The sequence below is a fragment of the Engystomops pustulosus genome, chromosome 8 (assembly GCF_040894005.1).
Source record: "Engystomops pustulosus chromosome 8, aEngPut4.maternal, whole genome shotgun sequence".
Taxonomy (NCBI): Eukaryota; Metazoa; Chordata; class Amphibia; order Anura; family Leptodactylidae; genus Engystomops; species Engystomops pustulosus.
In genome coordinates this window covers 4,381,975-4,405,840 of record NC_092418.1, presented here as the reverse complement: position 1 = coordinate 4,405,840, position 23,866 = coordinate 4,381,975, and the positions used below count along the sequence as shown (strand labels likewise).

Here is a 23,866-nt window from a genome sequence, read left to right as displayed (position 1 = left end):
GGAGGAGGACATCTGTAGTAGAGAATGACGGAGGAGATGATGGGGGTCACTGATCATATCATGTAGGGGTCACCATCACACAGAACACGGAGGAGGACATCTATAGCAGAGAGGGTCGGAGGAGATGATGGGGGTCACGGATCATATCATGTAGATGTAGGGGTCACCATCACACAGAACATGGAGGAGGACATCTATAGCAGAGAGGGTCGGAGGAGATGATGGGGGTCACTGCTCATATCATGTAGATGTAGGGGGTCACCATCACACAGAACATGGAGGAGGATATCTATAGCAGAGAGGGTCGGAGGAGATGATGGGGGTCACTGCTCATATCATGTAGGTGTAGGGGTCACCATCACACAGAACATGGAGGAGGACATCTATAGCAGAGAGGGTTGGAGGAGATGATGGTTGGACACCATGATGGATTGGAGGCTCGGACAGGCATTCCTGGAGGGGAAGGTTTTGACTCCTTACTCATAATTGCCCCTCAAGTGCTGATAAATTCTTATGGGGAACTGGTGCAGCCATAGGGAGTAAAATGCCACCACAATCTGCCAATGTTTTCATGGTGAAGCTGAAGAGAAACTCTGTCCACCTTCATGACCAGTTCTCTGGCCTCCTATTAATACATCAATGTCATCCAACTGACGGGATGTAATGGGAACAGCTGAAGAAATTTCATCCCAGCATCAATCTGATCCTCAGCTATTTGTTCACTTACCTAAACTTTCTGGATGCAATCATTAAAATAAGTTCAAAGCATCTACAACCATGAGCCAAATCTACCTCAGACGGGAGAGAGTACTCCAAAGACCTAAATCCTCCATTATCTGCAGCCCAGCAATAGAAAATCTTGCTAGGATCCTAGAGACATTGTTATATCAGGACCAGGTATCATCAGAAATCAAACTGCCAAGAAGTTGCCTCCAATAGGGAGGAAACCATAGGCTCCCCTGTAGCATCTGGGCCTGTTTGGGCTTCAGCTAATAAGAGTCTTTTCTTTTCCCCCGACTAGTGTGACCATGGGTTCTCAGTTTATTTCCACCACACCCGTCTGTCCCCTGTGGAGTTTTCTATGGTTTGATAACAGTTAATCCTCTGTGATATATTAATCTCCCTCCCTCCCTCAGAGAACTGATCCAATCATCTTCTGAACCGGGGCTCATCTTGACTTCTGTATTTGGATTCTTGGGCCAATTGGCTGTTTCCTGGCTATCCATTTACCTACTGATTATGTTCTGCATTTGGTTCTGACCTGTATCTTGTCGACTTCTCTTTGGTGTTTGTATTGTCTTTATCTCTGTGGTTGCACTTTGACGCATAAAGGGAAAGTAGACCAGTTGTCACCTACTGCTTTGGGTAGACTGGACAATTGGCTAGTGACAGCTGGGAAGGGTCTTGGGGCTCACTGTGTTGGTCCATCCTTCCTGTCCAGGCCGTATGCTAACCCTGCATTACAGTATAACAAGCCATAGAACCTCCCACTGGTCTGGTTCTGGATGTCCATTCCAGATCATGTGACCCGGATGCAAGGTTTGACGGACCTGGTTTCTAAGCTGGAAAACTTGGTCCATGCCTGACTGCAACATTAGGACAAGGCTGCAGCCCTTGTGGTCCAGCAATTCCCTTCCTCCCAGGAATAGAAAGTAAAGATGTTCCCTGGCGGGAAGAGCCGAGAATTTATATAGTTGATAATCCATTTAGGGGGGACATCTTCTGGTACGGCAGGCACATCGATGACATAGTGATGGTATGGTCTGGGGGTGGGGGGCTGACATACAGGAATTTCTCTTTTTTCAATGATTACTCCCTAAATATGAGATTTACCTGCAATGTAGAATGGGGAAAGAGCCACATTGTTAGATCTAGAGTGACATGTGGAAATGAGGAAGTGTCAGAATAGTTTGACATAGAACAAGTACAGCAGCGCAGACCATTCTCCATACAAACCGCCCTCTACGCTCCATCCTGGTAGGAGAATTGACAAGAGCTAAAAGAAAATGTTCACTGAAGCTCAACAGATCAGATAGAAGTTACAGAAGAACAACTGGATGTGGAACAGGACCAAAAGAATAGCTGCTAACAAAGATAGAAATGCTATACTCAGCAAGAAGAAACATGATATACGGGCGGTCCCCTACTTAAGGACACCCGACTTACAGCCGGACCCCTCTGCCCTGTGACCTCTGGTGACCTCCCTGGATGTTACTATAGTCCCAGGCTGCAATGATCAGCTGTAAGGTGTCTGTAATGAAGCTTTGCTCATAATTCCTTGGTCTAATTGCAGAAAAAAATTTGAAACAATTGTCTTGGTTTAACTTGTGGTGGAGGTTGACGCCACCGAGGTAAGTGCGGAGGTTCTCACTCGTCCGTATCCGGTGACCTTCATCTCAAGGAAATGATTCCTTGCTGTACGCATGTACGATGCGGGTAATTGTGAACACTTGCGCACCATGAGGGGGTTTGAGGACGGGAGACTCTTCCTTGAGGACCCTAGACGCTGAGTGACCACGATCACTGAGGACCGAGGGACCGATGGTATTTGGATAAGGCTCCCAGGACGTTATTCTCTACTCACTTCAATGATAAGAATGTTCTGGCACCAAAATTATAAAGACAGATGCCCGATTTTTGTACCACCAGATGCCCCCAGATGTTGCCCCCAGTGTTGTGATTGCTTTTATAGATCATGATCACTTCTGGAATTTGGAGTGGAAAAAAGTCTGCATTCTTGTCTGGTACAAAATTCTGTCTCCTATCCGGATCATGGGAAGAGCGATGGTCCTGAGGAATATACAAGGGTCTCCAGCAAAGACTTGTATGGACGCCAGAACCCTACAAGAACAGGAACATCTCACTGCAACCACAAAACAAGTCCAACCTGTCCAGACATAATGGCAGGGGAGCTAATTAATGGGGGCGTCTTATAATAATAGGGTGGTCTATATGGTGATCACCTACTCAAGGTCTATATGTGAGGATGTCCTATTGGGGGTCTCTAAGTGATGATGCCCTATTGGGGGTCTCTATGTGATGATGCCCTATTGGGGGTCTCTGTGTGATGATGCCCTATTGGGGGTCTCTGTGTGATGATGTCCTATTGGGGGTCTGTATGTGATGATGCCCTATTGGGGGTCTGTATGTGATGATGCCCTATTGGGGGTCTCTGTGTGATGATGTCCTATTGGAGGTCTGTATGTGATGATGCCCTATTGGGGGTCTCTGTGTGATGATGTCCTATTGGGGGTCTGTATGTGATGATGTCCTATTGGGGGTCTGTATGTGATGATGCCCTATAGGGGGTCTGTATGTGATGATGCCCTATTGGGGGTCTGTATGTGATGATGTCCTATTGGTGGTCTGTATGTGATGATGTCCTATTGGGGGTCTCTGCGTGATGATGTCCTTTTGGGGGTCTGTATGTGATGATGTCCTATTGGGGGTCTCTATGTGATGATGCCCTATTGGGGGTCTCTGCTTAAGGATGCCCTATTGGGGGTCTGTATGTGATGATGCCCTATTGGGGGTCTCTGTGTGATGATGCCCTATTGGGGGTCTGTATGTGATGATGTCCTATTGGGGGTCTGTATGTGATGATGTCCTATTGGGGGTCTGTATGTGATGATGCCCTATTGGGGGTCTCTATGTGATGATGTCCTATTGGGGGCCTTCTCTGTGTGATGATGTCCTATTGGGGGTCTCTGTGTGATGATGCCCTATTAGGAGTCTCTGTGTGATGATGTCCTATTGGGGGTTTGTATGTGAGGATGTCTTATTGGGGATCTCTGTGTGATGAAGCCCTATTGGGGGTCTCTGTGTGACGATGCCCTATTGGGGGTCTCTGTGTGATGATGCCCTATTGGGGGTCTCTGTGTGATGATGTCCTATTGGGGGTCTGTATATGAGGATGCCTTATTGGGGGTCTCTATGTGATTATGCCCAGTTGGGGGTCTGTATGTGATGATGCCCTATTGGGGGTCTGTATGTGATGATGCCCTATTGGGGGTCTCTATGTGACGATGCCCTATTGGGGGTCTGTATGTGAGGATGCCCTATTGGGGGACTCTATGTGATGATGCCCTATTGGGCGGTCTCTGTGTGATGATGCCCTATTGGGCGGTCTCTGTGTGATGATGCCCTATTGGGCGGTCTCTGTGTGATGATGTCCTATTGGGTGGTCTCTGTGTGATGATGTTCTATTGGGGGTCTCTGTGTGATGCCCTATTGTACAGGTGCACATGTGTGGGAGGTGGGGGTCCCTGTGTGATGATGCCCTATTGGGGGTCTCTATGTGATGATGTCCTATTGGGGGTCTCTGTGTGATAAAGCCCTATTGGGGGTCTCTGTGGGATGATGCCCTATTGGGGGTCTGTATGTGATGAAGCCCTATTGGGGGTCTCTATGTGATGAAGCCCTATTGGGGGTCTCTGTGTGATAAAGCCCTATTGGGGGTCTCTGTGGGATGATGCCCTATTGGGGGTCTGTATGTGATGAAGCCCTATTGGGGGTCTCTGTGTGATGATGCCCTATTGGGGGTCTGTATGTGATGATGTCCTATTGGGGGTCTCTGTGTGATGATGCCCTATTGGGGGTCTTTGTGTGATAATGTCCTATTGGGGTTCTCTGTGTGATGAAGCCCTATTGGGGGTCTCTGTGTGATGATGTCCTATTGGGGGTCTCCGTGTGATGAAGCCCTATTGGGGGTCTCTATGTGATGATGCCCTATTGGGGGTCTCTATGTGATGATGCCCTATTGGGGGTCTGTATGTGATGATGCCCTAATGGAGGTCTCTATGTGATGATGCCCTATTGGGGGTCTGTATGTGATGATGCCCTATTGGGGGTCTGTATGTGATGATGCCCTATTGGGGGTCTCTGTGTGATGATGCCCTATTGGGGGTCTGTATGTGATGATGCCCTATTGGGGGTCTCTGTGTGATGATATCCTATTGGGGGTCTGTATGTGACGATGCCCTATTGGGGGTCTCTGTGTGATGATGCCCTATTGGGGGTCTGTATGTGACGATGCCCTATTGGGGGTCTCTGTGTGATGATGTCCTATTGGGGGTCTCTGTGTGATGATGTCCTATTGGGGGTCCCTGTGTGATGATGCCCTATTGGGGGTCTCTGTGTGATGATGTCCTATTGGGGGTCTCTGTGTGATGATGTCCTATTGGGGGTCCCTGTGTGATGATGCCCTATTGGGGGTCTCTGTGTGATGATGTCCTATTGGGGGTCTCTGTGTGATGAAGCCCTAATGGAGGTCTCTATGTGATGATGCCCTATTGGGGGTCTCTATGTGATGATGCCCTATTGGGGGTCTCTATGTGATGATGCCCTATTGGGGGTCTCTATGTGATGATGCCCTATTGGGGGTCTGTATGTGATGATGCCCTAATGGAGGTCTCTATGTGATGATGCCCTATTGGGGGTCTGTATGTGATGATGCCCTATTGGGGGTCTGTATGTGATGATGCCCTATTGGGGGTCTCTGTGTGATGATGCCCTATTGGGAATCTGTATGTGATGATGCCCTATTGGGGGTCTCTGTGTGATGATATCCTATTGGGGGTCTGTATATGACGATGCCCTATTGGGGGTCTCTGTGTGATGATGCCCTATTGGGGGTCTGTATGTGATGATGCCCTATTGGGGGTCTCTGTGTGATGATGCCCTATTGGGAATCTGTATGTGATGATGCCCTATTGGGGGTCTCTGTGTGATGATATCCTATTGGGGGTCTGTATGTGACGATGCCCTATTGGGGGTCTCTGTGTGATGATGCCCTATTGGGGGTCTGTATGTGACGATGCCCTATTGGGGGTCTGTATGTGATGATGCCCTATTGGGGGTCTCTGTGTGATGATGCCTTATTGGGGGTCTGTATGTGATGATGTCCTATTGGGGGTCTGTATGTGATGATGCCCTATTGGGGGTCTGTATGTGATGATGCCCTATTGGGGGTCTGTATGTGATGATGCCCTATTGGGGGTCTCTGTGTGATGATGCCCTATTGGGAATCTGTATGTGATGATGCCCTATTGGGGGTCTCTGTGTGATGATATCCTATTGGGGGTCTGTATGTGACGATGCCCTATTGGGGGTCTCTGTGTGATGATGCCCTATTGGGGGTCTGTATGTGATGATGCCCTATTGGGGGTCTCTGTGTGATGATGCCCTATTGGGAATCTGTATGTGATGATGCCCTATTGGGGGTCTCTGTGTGATGATATCCTATTGGGGGTCTGTATGTGACGATGCCCTATTGGGGGTCTCTGTGTGATGATGCCCTATTGGGGGTCTCTGTGTGATGATGCCCTATTGGGGGTCTGTATGTGACGATGCCCTATTGGGGGTCTCTGTGTGATGATGCCCTATTGGGGGTCTCTGTGTGATGATATCCTATTGGGGGTCTGTATGTGACGATGCCCTATTGGGGGTCTGTATGTGATGATGCCCTATTGGGGGTCTCTGTGTGATGATGCCCTATTGGGAATCTGTATGTGATGATGCCCTATTGGGGGTCTCTGTGTGATGATATCCTATTGGGGGTCTGTATGTGACGATGCCCTATTGGGGGTCTCTGTGTGATGATGCCCTATTGGGGGTCTGTATGTGACGATGCCCTATTGGGGGTCTGTATGTGATGATGCCCTATTGGGGGTCTCTGTGTGATGATGCCCTATTGGGGGTCTGTATGTGATGATGCCCTATTGGGGGTCTCTGTGTGATGATGCCCTATTGGGGGTCTCTGTGTGATGATGCCCTATTGGGGGTCTGTATGTGATGATGCCTTATTGGGGGTCTGTATGTGATGATGTCCTATTGGGGGTCTGTATGTGATGATGCCTTATTGGGGGTCTGTATGTGATGATGTCCTATTGGGGGTCTCTGTGTGATGCTCTATTGTACAGGTGCACATGTGTGGGAGCGGGGGGTTCCCCGTTGCTGTCTTGTACTATAGAAATGTGTGCTATTTTCTATTTTGTTATGTGGCTTCATATATGTTATAGTGTCCCCACTTTTAGCTCTTGGGCGGAGCACAGTATATGACGGGGGATCCTAGCGCCCCAGTATCTGAGTATTTACACCAGACACGAGGTGCTGGGTCCCTGCGGAGTAAAGGATCATTGAGCTTTATCCACGCTGCGTCCATCCGAGCCACCAATGACTGTTCTGAAAGGGCTCAAGGTCAAAGGCCACAAGCCAATCCGAGCCTCTTCCTGATATTAGGGACATTTATAGAACAATCCGATGGTCAATAACCTCCTCACACACAGGGGTCTCTCCATATTCTCACATTTATTTCTCCACTGCAATGATATATGATGTACACGGATCAGGTAAGTGGCTGCATGAAAGGCAAAAGCGAGCAAAGCGCAAGACTCAGAGACATCCTGCTGATGGTTTCCACATCTAGGAATAGAGGATTCAGTGAAATCAGCAGGAAAGACACAAAACATCAATCCTCCCCTCCAGATGGATGCAAAACATCTGGAATATTATCTGCAGAGGGAAATGGTATGCTGCTATATGCAGGTATATACAGGGCGTATGCAAGGTGTATGCAAGGCGTATGCAGGGTATATGCAGGTATATACGGGGCATATGGAGGGTATATGCAGGCTCCTGTATAAACAAGGCTGTTCAGGATTAAGGTGGGGGCCAAAGTCGGCCTTGGCCCTCTCCACCCCATATGATTGTCCGGTACCCTCTCCACCCCATATGATTGTCCAGTGTCCCCCCCATGTGAATGTCCGGTGCCCTCTCCACCTCATATGATTGTCCAGTGCCCTCTCCACCCCATGTATTGTGCGGAGCCCCCTCCACCCCAAATGATTGTCCGGTGCCCTCTCCAGCCCATATGATTGTCCGGTGCCCTCTCCATCCCATATGATTGTCCGGTGCCCTCTCCAGCCCATATGATTGTCCGGTGCCCTCTCCATCCCATATGATTGTCCGGTACCCTCTCCATCCCATGTGATTGTCCAGTGTCCTCCCCATGTGAATGTCCGCTGCCCTCTCCACCCCATATGATTGTCCGGTGCCCTCTCCACCCCATATGATTGTCTGGTGCCCTCTCCACCCCATATGATTGTCCGGTGCCCTCTCCACCCCATATGATTGTCCGGTGCCCTCTCCATCCCATGTGATTGTCCAGTGTCCTCCCCATGTGAATATCCGCTGCCCTCTCCACCCCATATGATTGTCCGGTGCCCTCTCCACCCCACATGATAGTTTGGTGCCCTCTCTAGCCAATATGATTGTCCGGTGCCCTCTCCACCCCATATGATTGTCCGGTGCCCTCTCCACCCCATATGATTGTCCGGTGCCCTCTCCACCCCAAATGATTGTCCGGTGCCCTCTCCACCCCATGTGATTGTCCAGTGTCCCCCCCATGTGAATGTCCGCTGCCCTCTTCACCCCATATGATTGTCCAGTGCCCTTTCCACCCCATATGATAGTCCGGTGCCCTCTCTAGCCCATATGATTGTCCGGTGCCCTCTCCACCCCATATGATTGTCCTGTGCCCTCTCCACCCCATGTGATTGTCCAGTGTCCCCCCCATGTGAATGTCCGCTGCCCTCTCCACCGCATATGATTGTCCGGTGCCTCTCCACTCCATGTGATTGTCTGGTGCCTCTCCACCCCATATGATTGTCCAGTGTCCCCCCCATGTGAATGTCCGCTGCCCTCTCCACCCCATATGATTGTCCGGTGCCTCTCCACCCCATGTGATTGTCCAGTGTCCCCCCCATGTGAATGTCCGCTGCCCTCTCCACCGCATATGATTGTCCAGTGCCTCTCCACTCCATGTGATTGTCTGGTGCCTCTCCACCCCAAATGATTGTCTGGTGCCTCTCCACCCCATATGATTGTCCGATTCCCTCTCCACCCCATATGATTGTCCAGTGGGGCATGAAGGAGGGTGCGGGCGTGAGTGGGGTCTGCACGTGGCATTACTGTGTCACGACTACATGTTATTATAATGACTCAGATACACGGAGGAGGAACTAGTAAAAAGCCAAGGCCGGGTAAGACTGGGGAAGAGTAAGGTGCCATCCTCTCTAGTAGAAGATCTACCACCCGGGGGAGGATTGATCTCTGTGTCATCATTGGGGTTGTCTGTAATTCCCCTACAGATCGGAGGAGGGGGGGGGGGGGGTTCGGACATGATGTTATATCCTGGATCTATATCATAGGGGCATCCTCATCCTGACCACAGATCAGACCCTACAGAATTATGCAGACCCCTTTTCCCTTATCTTTTTCCTGCAGTTTCTCCAGTTCCCGTTTATGTGCATATTCCAGGAGGAATCGTTTTCGTTCAATTTTTTCATTCATTGGATCCAGTTTTTCCAGCATCCGGAACTCCACATCTTTAATGATCTCCTGCAGACACCTTAAGATGGTCTCGTGCTTCCCTCGCGTCTTCTTGTGGTCTTCCCCCGTGTAGTTTTCCAGGGAATGTAAGTTCTTCACTTCCATCCTCCGGAAAATCTCTTTCACCTTTGAAAGATGCTCCGAGCACTCATGGGTGAGAACCACGGTGGGAAAGAGGCCTGGAAGACACAGAATACGTCACCACCGCTGCCTGTACTATACCGGTGTATGAGGAGGCGCCTGTACTATACCGATGTATGAGGAGGTGTATGTGCTATACCGGTGTATGAGGAGGAGTCTGTGCTATACCGGTGTATGAGGAGGAGTCTGTACTATACCGATGTATGAGGAGGCGCCTGTACTATACCGATGTATGAGGAGGTGTCTGTACTATACCGGTGTATGAGGAGGTGTCTGTACTATACCGGTGTATGAGGAGGAGTCTGTACTATACCGGTGTATGGGGAGGCGTCTGTACTATACCGGTGTATGAGGAGGAGTCTGTACTATACCGGTGTATGAGGAGGAGTCTGTACTATACCGGTGTATGAGGAGGAGTCTGTACTATACCGGGGTATGAGGAGGTGTCTGTACTATACCGGTGTATGAGGAGGAGTCTGTACTATACCGGTGTATGAGGAGGTGTCTGTACTATACCGGTGTATGGGGAGGTGTCTGTACTATACCGGTGTATGAGGAGGTGTCTGTACTATACCGGTGTATGAGGAGGAGTCTGTACTATACCGGTGTATGAGGAGGTGTCTGTACTATACCGGTGTATGAGGAGGAGTCTGTACTATACCGGTGTATGAGGAGGAGTCTGTGCTATACCGGGGTACGGGGAGGAGTCTGTGCTATACCGGTGTATGAGGAGGAGTCTGTACTATACCGGTGTATGAGGAGGAGTCTGTGCTGTACCGGGGTACGGGGAGGCGTCTGTACTATACCGGTGTATGAGGAGGAGTCTGTACTATACCGGTGTATGAGGAGGTGTCTGTACTATACCGGTGTATGGGGAGGCGTCTGTACTATACCGGTGTATGAGGAGGCGTCTGTACTATACCGGTGTATGAGGAGGCGTCTGTACTATACCCGTGTATGAGGAGGCGTCTGTACTATACCGGTGTATGAGGAGGCGTCTGTACTATACCGGTGTATGAGGAGGAGTCTGTACTATACCGGTGTATGAGGAGGCGTCTGTACTATACCGGTGTATGAGGAGGCGTCTGTACTATACCGGTGTATGAGGAGGCGTCTGTACTATACCGGTGTATGAGGAGGCGTCTGTACTATACCGGTGTATGAGGAGGAGTCTGTACTTTACCTGTGTATGAGGAGGTGTCTGTACTATACCGGTGTATGAGGAGGAGTCTGTGCTATACCGGTGTATGAGGAGGCGTCTGTACTATACCGGTGTATGAGGAGGCGTCTGTACTATACCGGTGTATGAGGAAGAGTCTGTACTATACCGGTGTATGAGGAGGAGTCTGTACTATACCGGTGTATGAGGAGAAGTCTGTGCTGTACCGGGGTACGGGGAGGAGTCTGTACTATACCGGTGTATGAGGAGAAGTCTGTGCTGTACCGGGGTACGGGGAGGAGTCTGTACTATACCGGTGTATGAGGAGGAGTCTGTGCTGTACCGGGGTACGGGGAGGAGTCTGTGCTGTACCGGGGTACGGGGAGGAGTCTGTACTATACCGGTGTATGAGGAGGTGTCTGTACTATACCGGTGTATGAGGAGGAGTCTGTACTATACCGGTGTATGGGGAGGAGTCTGTACTATACCGGTGTATGAGGAGGTGTCTGTACTATACCGCTGTATGGGGAGGCGTCTGTACTATACCGGTGTATGAGGAGAAGTCTGTGCTGTACCGGGGTACGGGGAGGAGTCTGTACTATACCGGTGTATGAGGAGGAGTCTGTGCTGTACCGGGGTACGGGGAGGAGTTTGTGCTGTACCGGGGTCTGGGGAGGAGTCTGTACTATACCGGTGTATGAGGAGGAGTCTGTACTATACCGGTGTATGAGGAGGTGTCTGTACTATACCGGTGTATGAGGAGGTGTCTGTACTATACTGGTGTATGAGGAGGAGTCTGTACTATACCGGTGTATGAGGAGGTGTCTGTACTATACCGGTGTATGAGGAGGTGTCTGTACTATACCGGTGTATGAGGAGGAGTCTGTGCTATACCGGTGTATGAGCAGGAGTCTGTACTATACCGGTGTATGAGGAGGAGTCTGTACTATACCGGTGTATGAGGAGGAGTCTGTACTATACCGGTGTATGAGAAGGAGTCTGTACTATACCGGTGTATGAGGAGGTGTCTGTACTATACCGGTGTACGGGGAGCAGTCTGTGCTGTACCGCTGTACGGGGAGGAGTCTGTGCTGTATCGGGGTACGGGGAGGTGTCTTTACTATACCGGTGTATGAGGAGGAGTCTGTACTATACCGGTGTATGGGGAGGAGTCTGTACTATACCGGTGTATGAGGAGGAGTCTGTACTATACCGGTGTATAGGAAGGCGTCTGTACTATACCGGTGTATGAGGAGAAGTCTGTGCTGTACCGGGGTACGGGGAGGTGTCTTTACTATACCGGTGTATGAGGAGGAGTCTGTACTATACCGGTGTATGAGGAGGAGTCTGTGCTATACCGGTGTATGGGGAGGAGTCTGTACTATACCGGTGTATGAGGAGGAGTCTGTACTATACCGGTGTATAGGAAGGCGTCTGTACTATACCGGTGTATGAGGAGAAGTCTGTGCTGTACCGGGGTACGGGGAGGAGTCTGTACTATACCGGTGTATGAGGAGGAGTCTGTACTATACCGGTGTATGAGGAGGAGTCTGTACTATACCGGTGTATGAGGAGGAGTCTGTGCTATACCGGTGTATGAGGAGGTGTCTGTACTATACCGGTGTATGGGGAGGAGTCTGTACTATACCGGTGTATGAGGAGGAGTCTGTGCTATACCGGTGTACGGGGAGCAGTCTGTGCTGTACCGGTGTATGAGGAGGCGTCTGTACTATACCGGTGTATGAGGAGGAGTCTGTACTATACCGGTGTATGAGGAGGTGTCTGTACTATACCGGTGTATGAGGAGGTGTCTGTACTATACCGGTGTATGAGGAGGAGTCTGTACTATACCGGTGTATGAGGAGGCGTCTGTACTATACCGGTGTATGGGGAGGTGTCTGTACTATACCGGTGTATGAGGAGGTGTCTGTACTATACCGGTGTATGAGGAGGTGTCTGTACTATACCGGTGTATGAGGAGGAGTCTGTACTATACCGGTGTATGAGGAGGCGTCTGTACTATACCGGTGTATGAGGAGGCGCCTGTACTATACCGGTGTATGAGGAGGAGTCTGTACTATACCGGTGTACGGGTAGCAGTCTGTGCTGTACCGGTGTACGAGGAGGAGTCTGTGCTATACCGGTGTATGAGGAGGTGTCTGTACTATACCGGTGTATGAGGAGGTGTCTGTACTATACCGGTGTATGAGGAGGTGTCTGTACTATACCGGTGTATGAGGAGGCGTCTGTACTATACCTGTGTATGAGGAGGTGTCTGTACTATACCGGTGTATGGGGAGGTGTCTGTACTATACCGGTGTATGAGGAGGTGTCTGTACTATACCGGTGTATGAGGAGGAGTCTGTACTATACCGGTGTATGAGGAGGAGTCTGTACTATACCGGTGTATGGGGAGGAGTCTGTGCTATACCGGTGTATGAGGAGGTGTCTGTACTATACCGGTGTATGAGGAGGTGTCTGTACTATACCGGTGTATGAGGAGGTGTCTGTACTATACCGGTGTATGAGGAGGAGTCTGTACTATACCGGTGTATGAGGAGGAGTCTGTACTATACCGGTGTATGAGGAGGTGTCTGTACTATACCGGTGTATGAGGAGGCGTCTGTACTATACCGGTGTATGGGGAGGTGTCTGTACTATACAGGTGTATGAGGAGGAGTCTGTACTATACCGGTGTATGAGGAGGAGTCTGTACTATACCGGTGTATGAGGAGGAGTCTGTACTATACCGCTGTATGAGGAGGTGTCTGTACTATACCGCTGTACGGGGAGGAGTCTGTGCTGTACCGGGGTACGGGGAGGAGTCTGTGCTGTACCGGGGTACGGGGAGGAGTCTGTGCTGTACCGGGGTACGGGGAGGAGTCTGTGCTGTACCGGGGTACGGGGAGGAGTCTGTGCTGTACCGGTGTACGGGGAGGAGTCTGTGCTGTACCGGTGTACGGGGAGCAGTCTGTGCTGTACCGGTGTACGGGGAGGAGTCTGTGCTGTACCGGGGTACGGGGAGGAGTCTGTGCTGTACCGGGGTACGGGGAGGAGTCTGTGCTGTACCGGTGTATGGGGAGGAGTCTGTGCTGTACCGGGGTACGGGGAGGAGTCTGTGCTGTACTGGTGTACGAGGAGGAGTCTGTGCTGTACCGGTGTATGAGGAGGAGTCTGTGCTGTACCGGTGTACGGGGAGGAGTCTGTGCTGTACCGGTGTATGAGGAGGAGTCTGTGCTATACCGGTGTATGAGGAGGAGTCTGTACTATACCGGTGTATGAGGAGGTGTCTGTACTATACCGGTGTATGAGGAGGCGTCTGTACTATACCGGTGTATGGGGAGGTGTCTGTACTATACAGGTGTATGAGGAGGAGTCTGTACTATACCGGTGTATGAGGAGGTGTCTGTACTATACCGGTGTATGAGGAGGAGTCTGTACTATACCGGTGTATGAGGAGGTGTCTGTACTATACCGGTGTATGAAGAGGAGTCTGTACTATACCGGTGTATGAGGAGGTGTCTGTACTATACCGCTGTACGGGGAGGAGTCTGTGCTGTACCGGTGTACGGGGAGGAGTCTGTGCTGTACCGGGGTACGGGGAGGAGTCTGTGCTGTACCGGGGTACGGGGAGGAGTCTGTGCTGTACCGGGGTACGGGGAGGAGTCTGTGCTGTACCGGTGTACGGGGAGCAGTCTGTGCTGTAACGGTGTACGGGGAGGAGTCTGTGCTGTACCGGGGTACGGGGAGGAGTCTGTGCTGTACCGGTGTATGGGGAGGAGTCTGTGCTGTACCGGGGTACGGGGAGGAGTCTGTGCTGTACCGGGGTACGGGGAGGAGTCTGTGCTGTACCGGGGTACGGGGAGGAGTCTGTGCTGTACCGGTGTACGAGGAGGAGTCTGTGCTCTACCGGTATAAGAGGGGTCACCTGCACTATGTGAGTTACCTTATATACGTCCCCCCGTCCCCCCGCAGAGGTAGGTACCTGTGATGTCTCGCGCTGCTTTTAGAATTTCTTTAATCTCCTCCGGATTTGTCGGCACAGTGTTTGCGCTATGAGAGGAGAGATAAAGAATAAGAGACGCGTCATCAGTGTGAGGCACTGCAGCTCTCCATTATCAGACGATGCCTCCCTCTCACATTAGGGGGCGCTGCTTGTATGTGCAGCTGCTCAGGACACTGGGAAAGCTGGGTGACCACTCCTGTAGCTGCAGTGATGTGTGTGCAGTAGTTGTCACCAGCTGGGGGCGCTTTACCTGTAGACGAGCACAGGGACAATGAAATGTGACTGATCCAGCACGTCTGAGTTCAGCACCGCGTCTATCGTGTCCGAGTATCCGACCTGCCACTTCACTTCTTCATTCAGAGCCATAAAATTCCCTGAAACGAGAACCAGAACAGGTCTGAGACTCTGTATCACATAGGATGGGATTAGATACACAGCTCAGATTAGATTCACTGTAGCAAATGCAAAATCCCCCTGGTGCTGGCAGCACGCGTCTGGCTGGTCATTCGCTAGGCTGCAGGTCTTGGCCAGGCCTTGTCCTAGCGTAGGCGCCAGGGGCATTCCCAGATCTCCGGCAGAGGGTAAGAGGGAGGCCCACGACCCTAGCGGCAGCACAGGAATCAGGTTTCGTTATCAGATGAAATTTCATAGATTAGTCAAACAGCAGTGGATTACAGTGTAATAACAAATTGCCCCCCAGCAGGGCAGTTAGCATGGGTAGAAGTCTTTGTACTGTAGGAACCTCAGCCTGGACCCCGGGGGTTCTGCTTGGCTGCCACTAATCACCAGTGAGCAGCATTGGCTCTGCTGCATCACAGCACAGAATAGCAGCGTGCACCTCTGGCACTGAGATCTCAAAGCCCTAACCCGGAGCCCTGGACAGAGCCTAAATTTATAGACTTGCTCCATCTAGACAGTTCTGAGAGACCAACCAATCACAGCCCGCCACACCTCAGGAGAAGCCACAAGAGTTACATAAGATATTTGTATACTCAAACTCTCTGGACAGTGGATGTCAGCAATGCATTACTACACAGAAGAGCTGAGCAGGTAAGTAATGGGGACAGTAGCTCTTAAAGGCATTACCCAGCCTTAAAAGATCTATAAACTGTAGCTCCTGCACTACACCTCTCTCCAGCTCCAGTACTACAGCTCTCCCCTGCTCCTGTACTACACCTCTCTCCTGCTCCTGTACTACACCTCTCTCCTGCTCCTGTACTACACCTCTCTCCTGCTCCTGTACTACACCTCTCTCCAGCTCCAGTACTACACCTCTCTCCTGCTCCTGTACTACACCTACCTTCTGTACTACACCTCTCTCCTGCTCCTGTACTACACCTCTCTCCTGCTCCTGTACTACACCTACCTTCTGTACTACACCTCTCTCCTTCTCCTGTACTACACCTACCTTCTGTACTACACCTCCCTCCTGCTCCAGTACTACACCTTCCTCCTGCTCCTGTACTACACCTTCATCCTGCTCCTGTACTATACCTTCCTCCTGCACCTGTACTACACCTCCCTCCTCCTCCAGGACTACACCTCCCACCTGCTCCTGTACTACACCTCCCTCATGCTCCTGCACTACAGCTCTCTCCTGCTCCTGTACTACACCTCTCTCCTGCTCCTGTACTACACCTACCTTCTGTACTACACCTCCCTTGTGCTCCAGTACTACACCTCCCTCCTGCTCCAGCACTACACCTCTCTCCTGCTCCTGTACTACACCTACCTTCTGTACTACACCTCTCTCCTGCTCCTGTACTACACCTACCTTCTGTACTACACCTCCCTTCTGCTCCAGTACTACACCTCCCTCCTGCTCCTGTACTACACCTTCCTCCTGCTCCTGTACTATACCTTCCTCCTGCTCCTGTACTACAGCTCCCTCCTCCTCCAGGACTACACCTCCCTCCTGCTCCCGTACTACACCTCCCTCCTGCTCCCGTACTACACCTCCCTCCTGCTCCTGTAATACACCTCCCTCCTGCTCCAGCACTACATCTCTCTCCTGCTCCTGTACTACACCTCTCTCCTGCTCCTGTACTACACCTCCCTTCTGCTCCAGTACTACACCTTCCTCCTGCTCCTGTACTACACCTTCCTCCTGCTCCTGTACTACACCTCGCTCCTCCAGGACTACACCTCCCTCCTGCTCCTGTACTACACATCCCTCCTGCAATACAGCTCCCTCCTGCTCCTGTACTACACTTTTCTCCTGCTCCAGGACTACACCTCCCTCCTGCTCCTATACTACAGCTCCCTCCTGCTCCTGTACTACAGCTCCCTCCTCCTCCAGGACTACACCTCCCTCCTGCTCCTGTACTACACCTCCCTCCTGCTCCAGCACTACACCTCCCTCCTGCTCCAGCACTACACCTCCCTCCTGCTCCAGCACTACACCTCCCTCCTGCTCCAGCACTACACCTCCCTCCTGCTCCAGCACTACACCTCCCTCCTGCTCCAGCACTACACCTCCCTCCTGCTCCTGTACTACACCTCTCTCCTGCTCCTGTACTACACCTACCTTCTGTACTACACCTCCCTTCTGCTCCAGTACTACACCTTCCTCCTGCTCCTGTACTACACCTTCCTCCTGCTCCTGTACTACACCTCCCTCCTCCTCCAGGACTACACCTCCCTCCTCCTCCAGGACTACACATCCCTCCTGCAATACAGCTCCCTCCTGCTCCTGTACTACACTTTTCTCCTGCTCCAGGACTACACCTCCCTCCTGCTCCTATACTACAGCTCCCTCCTGCTCCTGTACTACAGCTCCCTCCTCCTCCAGGACTACACCTCCCTCCTGCTCCTGTACTACACCTCCCTCCTGCTCCAGCACTACACCTCCCTCCTGCTCCAGCACTACACCTCCCTCCTGCTCCAGCACTACACCTCCCTCCTGCTCCTGTACTACACCTCTCTCCTGCTCCTGTACTACACCTACCTTCTGTACTACACCTCCCTTCTGCTCCAGTACTACACCTTCCTCCTGCTCCTGTACTACACCTTCCTCCTGCTCCTGTACTACACCTCCCTCCTCCTCCAGGACTACACCTCCCTCCTGCTCCTGCAATACAGCTCCCTCCTGCTCCTGCAATACAGCTCCCTCCTGCTCCTGGACTACACCTCCCTCCTGCTCCTGGACTACACCTCCCTCCTGCTCCTGGACTACACCTCCCTCCTGCTCCTGGACTACACCTCCCTCCTGCTCCTGGACTACACCTCCCTCCTGCTCCTGGACTACACCTCCCTCCTGCTCCTGGACTACACCTCCCTCCTGCTCCTGGACTACACCTCCCTCCTGCTCCAGCACTACACCTCCCTCCTGCTCCAGTACTACACCTTCCTCCCGCTCCAGTACTACACCTCCCTCCCGCTCCAGTACTACACCTCCCTCCCGCTCCTGTGCTACAGCTCCCTCCCTCTCCTGTACTACAGCTCCCTCCTGCTCCGGCACTGCACCTCCCACCTACTCCAGTACTACACCTCCCTCCGGCACCAGTACTACACCTCTCTCCTGCTCCAGTACTACACCTCTCTCCTGCTCCAGTACTACACCTCCCTCCCGCTTCAGTACTACACCTCCCTCCCGCTTCAGTACTACACCTCCCTCCTGCTTCAGTACTACACCTCCCTCCTGCTCCTGTACTACACCACACATGGGCTTCTCCCTTGAGCAAAAATTAGGTCCCTGGTGACAGGTTTCCTCTAAAAGAGGCATGTGAGGGCTGCCCAAAAACCCTCTGTACTCGCCTAGGCAGTTAACTGGGTGCAGAATTAAGTAAGAGCCCATCCTGCAGGGTATTAGACATCACATAGGGTAGGATTAGATACACAGCTCAGCAGACAGTATCACACAGGACATGATTAGATACACAGCTCAACAGACAGTATCACACAGGACATGATTAGATACACAGCTCAGCAGGCTGTATCACACAGGATAGGATTAGATACACAGCTCAGCAGTCAGTATCACACAGGATGGGATTAGATACACAGATCAGCAGACAGTATCACACACGATAGGATTAGATACACAGCTCAGCAGACAGTAACACACAGGATAGGGTTAGATACACAGCTCAGCAGACAGTATCGCACAGGACAGGATTAGATACACAGCTCAGCAGTCAGTATCACACAGGATAGGGTTAGATACACAGCTCAGCAGACAGTATCACACAGGATAGGATAAGATACACAGCTCAGCAGGCAGTATCACACAGGATAGGATTAGATACACAGCTCAGCAGGCAGTATCACACGGGAGAGGATTAGATACACAGCTCAGCAGACAGTATCACACAGGGGAGGATTAGATACATGGCTCAGCAGACAGTATCACACAGGACATGATTAAATACACAGCTCATCAGTCAGTATCACACAAGATAGGATTAGATACACAGCTCAGCAGTCAGTATCACACAGGGGAGGATTAGATACACAGCTCAGCAGACAGTGTCACACATGATGGGATTAAATACACAGCTCAGCAGACAGTATCACACAGGATGGGATTAGATACACAGCTCAGCAGACAGTATCACACAGGATAGGATTAGATACACAGCTCAGCAGTCAGTATCACACAAGACACGATTAGATACACAGCTCAGCAGGCTGTATCACACAGGATAGGATTAGATACACAGCTCAGCAGTCAGTATCACACAGGGGAGGATTAGATACACAGCTCAGCAGACAGTGTCACACATGATGGGATTAAATACACAGCTCAGCAGACAGTATCACACAGGGGAGGATTAGATACACAGCTCAGCAGACAGTATCACACAGGATGGGATTAGATACACAGCTCAGCAGACAGTATCACACAGGATAGGATTAGATACACAGCTCAGCAGTCAGTATCACACAGGACATGATTAGATACACAGCTCAGCAGGCTGTATCACACAGGATAGGATTAGATACACAGCTCAGCAGTCAGTATCACACAGGATGGGATTAGATACACAGATCAGCAGACAGTATCACACACGATAGGATTAGATACACAGCTCAGCAGACAGTAACACACAGGATAGGGTTAGATACACAGCTCAGCAGACAGTATCGCACAGGACAGGATTAGATACACAGCTCAGCAGTCAGTATCACACAGGATAGGGTTAGATACACAGCTCAGCAGACAGTATCACACAGGATAGGATTAGATACACAGCTCAGCAGGCAGTATCACACAGGATAGGATTAGATACACAGCTCAGCAGACAGTATCACACAGGGGAGGATTAGATACACAGCTCAGCAGTCAGTATCACACAGGGGAGGATTAGATACACAGCTCAGCAGACAGTGTCACACATGATGGGATTAAATACACAGCTCAGCAGACAGTATCACACAGGATGGGATTAGATACACAGCTCAGCAGACAGTATCACACAGGATAGGATTAGATACACAGCTCAGCAGTCAGTATCACACAAGACACGATTAGATACACAGCTCAGCAGGCTGTATCACACAGGATAGGATTAGATACACAGCTCAGCAGTCAGTATCACACAGGGGAGGATTAGATACACAGCTCAGCAGACAGTGTCACACATGATGGGATTAAATACACAGCTCAGCAGACAGTATCACACAGGATGGGATTAGATACACAGCTCAGCAGACAGTATCACACAGGATAGGATTAGATACACAGCTCAGCAGTCAGTATCACACAGGACATGATTAGATACACAGCTCAGCAGGCTGTATCACACAGGATAGGATTAGATACACAGCTCAGCAGTCAGTATCACACAGGATGGGATTAGATACACAGATCAGCAGACAGTATCACACACGATAGGATTAGATACACAGCTCAGCAGACAGTAACACACAGGATAGGGTTAGATACACAGCTCAGCAGACAGTATCGCACAGGACAGGATTAGATACACAGCTCAGCAGTCAGTATCACACAGGATAGGGTTAGATACACAGCTCAGCAGACAGTATCACACAGGATAGGATTAGATACACAGCTCAGCAGGCAGTATCACACAGGATAGGATTAGATACACAGCTCAGCAGACAGTATCACACAGGGGAGGATTAGATACATGGCTCAGCAGACAGTATCACACAGGACATGATTAGATACACAGCTCAGCAGACAGTATCACACAGGGGAGGATTAGATACACAGCTCAGCAGACAGTATCACACAGGAGAGGATTAAATACACGGCTCAGCAGACAGTATCACACAGGGGAGGATTAGATACACAGGCAGTATCACACAGGATGGGATTAGATACATGGCTCAGCAGGCAGTATCACACCCGGTAGGATTATATACCTCGGGCAGTATCACACTCTGTAGGATTAGATATCTCGGGCAGTATCACACCCGGTAGGATTAGATACCTCAGACAGTATCACACACGGCAGGATTAGTTACCTCAGGCAGTATCACACTCGGTAGGATTAGATACCTCGGGCAGTATCACACCCGGTAGGATTAGATACCTCGGGCAGTATCACACCGGTAGGATTAGATACCTCGGGCAGTATCACACCGGTAGGATTAGATACCTCTGGCAGTATCACACTCGGTAGGATTAGATACCTCGGGCAGTATCACACTCGGCAGGATTAGATACCTCGGGCAGTATCACGCTCGGCAGGATTAGATACCTCGGGCAGTATCACTCTCGGTAGGATTAGATACCTCGGGCAGTATCACACACGGCAGGATTAGATACCTTGGCAGTATCACACTCGGTAGGATTAGATACCTCAGACAGTATCACACACGGCAGGATTAGTTACCTCAGGCAGTATCACACTCGGTAGGATTAGATACCTCGGGCAGTATCACGCTCGGCAGGATTAGATACCTCGGGCAGTATCACACCGGTAGGATTAGATACCTCGGGCAGTATCACGCTCGGCAGGATTAGATACCTCGGGCAGTATCACACTCGGTAGGATTAGATACCTCGGGCAATATCACACTCGGTAGGATTAGATACCTCGGGCAGTATCACGCTCGGCAGGATTAGATACCTCGGGCAGTATCACACTCGGTAGGATTAGATACCTCGGGCAGTATCACACACGGCAGGATTAGATACCTTGGCAGTATCCCTGTACTCACCCAGCTGCGCGTAGATGGCCCCGATCTCATACTTATTCATCTTGACGCAGCCGCGGTTGTCCACCACCAGGATGTGATCGGTCAGGGGATAGTCCCTCCTGATCATGGTCTCGGGCTTCTCCTCGGAGCCGGCCACCTTGGCGTGGGCCACGTAGGGTCCGTCATCCACCACGCACTTCCAGGTGTTGATGAGACTGGACTTCCCATGACCCGTGTACCCGAAGAGCTGCAGCAGGACCTTGGAGTAGCCCTGGTGACCATGAGGACCTCCATCCAGGGTGTACTGTCTGATATAATCTCTCATCGCCTGAGACTCCATGGCCCGCTCTGGGTGTAGTGGTGCTGGTTCTGTGTGTTTCAGATTCGGTTCTGTGTATAGTGGTGCTGGTTCTGTGTATAGTGGTGCTGGTTCTGTGTATAGTGGTGCTGGTTCTGTGTACAGTGGTGCTGGTTCTGTGTATAAAGTTGCTGGTTCTGTCTATGGCAGATCCGGTTCTGTGTATAAAGTTGCTGGTTCTGTCTGTGGCAGATCCGGTTCTGTGTATAAAGTTGCTGGTTCTGTCTGTGGCAGATCCGGTTCTGTGTATAAAGTTGCTGGTTCTGTCTGTGGCAGATCCGGTTCTGTGTATAAAGTTGCTGGTTCTGTCTGTGGCAGATCCGGTTCTGTGTATAAAGTTGCTGGTTCTGTCTATGGCAGATCCGGTTCTGTGTATAAAGTTGCTGGTTCTGTCTGTGGCAGATCCGGTTCTGTGTGCAGTGGATCCAGTTTGCTTTGTATTCCGGCTGCTTCCTTGTTATTCTGTAGTTAACAAAAATGAAAGTGAAAGAGACTTTTTCTCCTGAAACAAGTAAACACCCGGGTCACACCCAGAACCGGGGCCTAGAAACCCCCATGAAACATTCTGCCCTATAGATTCCTGTTCATACAGCAGAGATGGGTGTATGCAGTATTTTGGATCAGCACCGCAGAAGCCACTGACCCCTGTGACCCCCACAGAGGAAACTCCTCATTAACCCCTTCCACGCACCACATCTTTAGGATTTCCTTATCCATGTGAGGGATTGTTATCTGCCAGACACAGAGGGGAACATTGACTTACCCGTCCGCGGAGATCACAAACAGTGCATTGTCCGTGTATAATGTGCTGTGCGGGGAGTCACTAAGATCCTGCGCCCGATATCCTGCATGTGTCACTTCCCCGCTCAGGTCCCCGGAGTTCACCTTCTTCTTCCTGGTGCATGTAAGTGCACTGTCTGTGTATAATGCGCTGTGCAGGGAGTAACTAAGATCCTGCCCCCGATATCCTGCATGTGTCGCTTCCCCGCTCAGGTCCCTGGAGTTCACCTTCTTCTTCCTGGTGCATGTAAGTGCATTGTCCGTGTATAATGCGCTGTGCGGGGAGTCACTAAGATCCTGCACCCGATATCCTGCATGTGTCACTTCCCCGCTCAGGTCCCTGGAGTTCACCTTCTTCTTCCTGGTGCATGTAAGTGCATTGTCCGTGTATAATGCGCTGTGCGGGGAGTCACTAAGATCCTGCGCCCGATATCCTGCATGTGTCGCTTCCCCGCTCAGGTCCCTGGAGTTCACCTTCTTCTTCCTGGTGCATGTAAGTGCATTGTCCGTGTATAATGCGCTGTGCAGGGAGTCACTAAGATCCTGCGCCCGATATCCTGCATGTGTCGCTTCCCCGCTCAGGTCCCTGGAGTTCACCTTCTTCTTCCTGGTGCATGTAAGTGCATTGTCCGTGTATAATGTGCTGTGCGGGGAGTCACTAAGATCCTGCGCCCGATATCCTGCATGTGTCGCTTCCCCGCTCAGGTCCCTGGAGTTCACCTTCTTCTTCTTCCTGGTGCATGTAAGTGCATTGTCCGTGTATAATGCGCTGTGCGGGGAGTCACTAAGATCCTACACCCGATATCCTGCATGTGTCGCTTCCCCGCTCAGGTCCCTGGAGTTCACCTTCTTCTTCTTCCTGGTGCATGTAAGTGCATTGTCCGTGTATAATGCGCTGTGCGGGGAGTCACTAAGATCCTGC

The 23,866-nt window shown here is 51.0% G+C and overlaps 1 protein-coding gene across 1 annotated transcript; it reads right to left on the bottom strand.

The window, feature by feature from the left end:
* Window positions 1-7,289: 7,289 nt before the first annotated feature.
* Window positions 7,290-22,786, bottom strand: LOC140076258 (uncharacterized). Its single transcript, XM_072122798.1, has 4 exons — window positions 21,828-22,786; window positions 14,947-15,070; window positions 14,676-14,743; window positions 7,290-9,569 (listed from the first exon to the last, which is right to left on the bottom strand). Exons 1-4 carry the CDS (start codon window positions 22,144-22,146, stop codon window positions 9,241-9,243), a joined length of 840 nt encoding a protein of 279 aa, XP_071978899.1. The 5' UTR covers window positions 22,147-22,786; the 3' UTR covers window positions 7,290-9,240.
* Window positions 22,787-23,866: the final 1,080 nt, after the last annotated feature.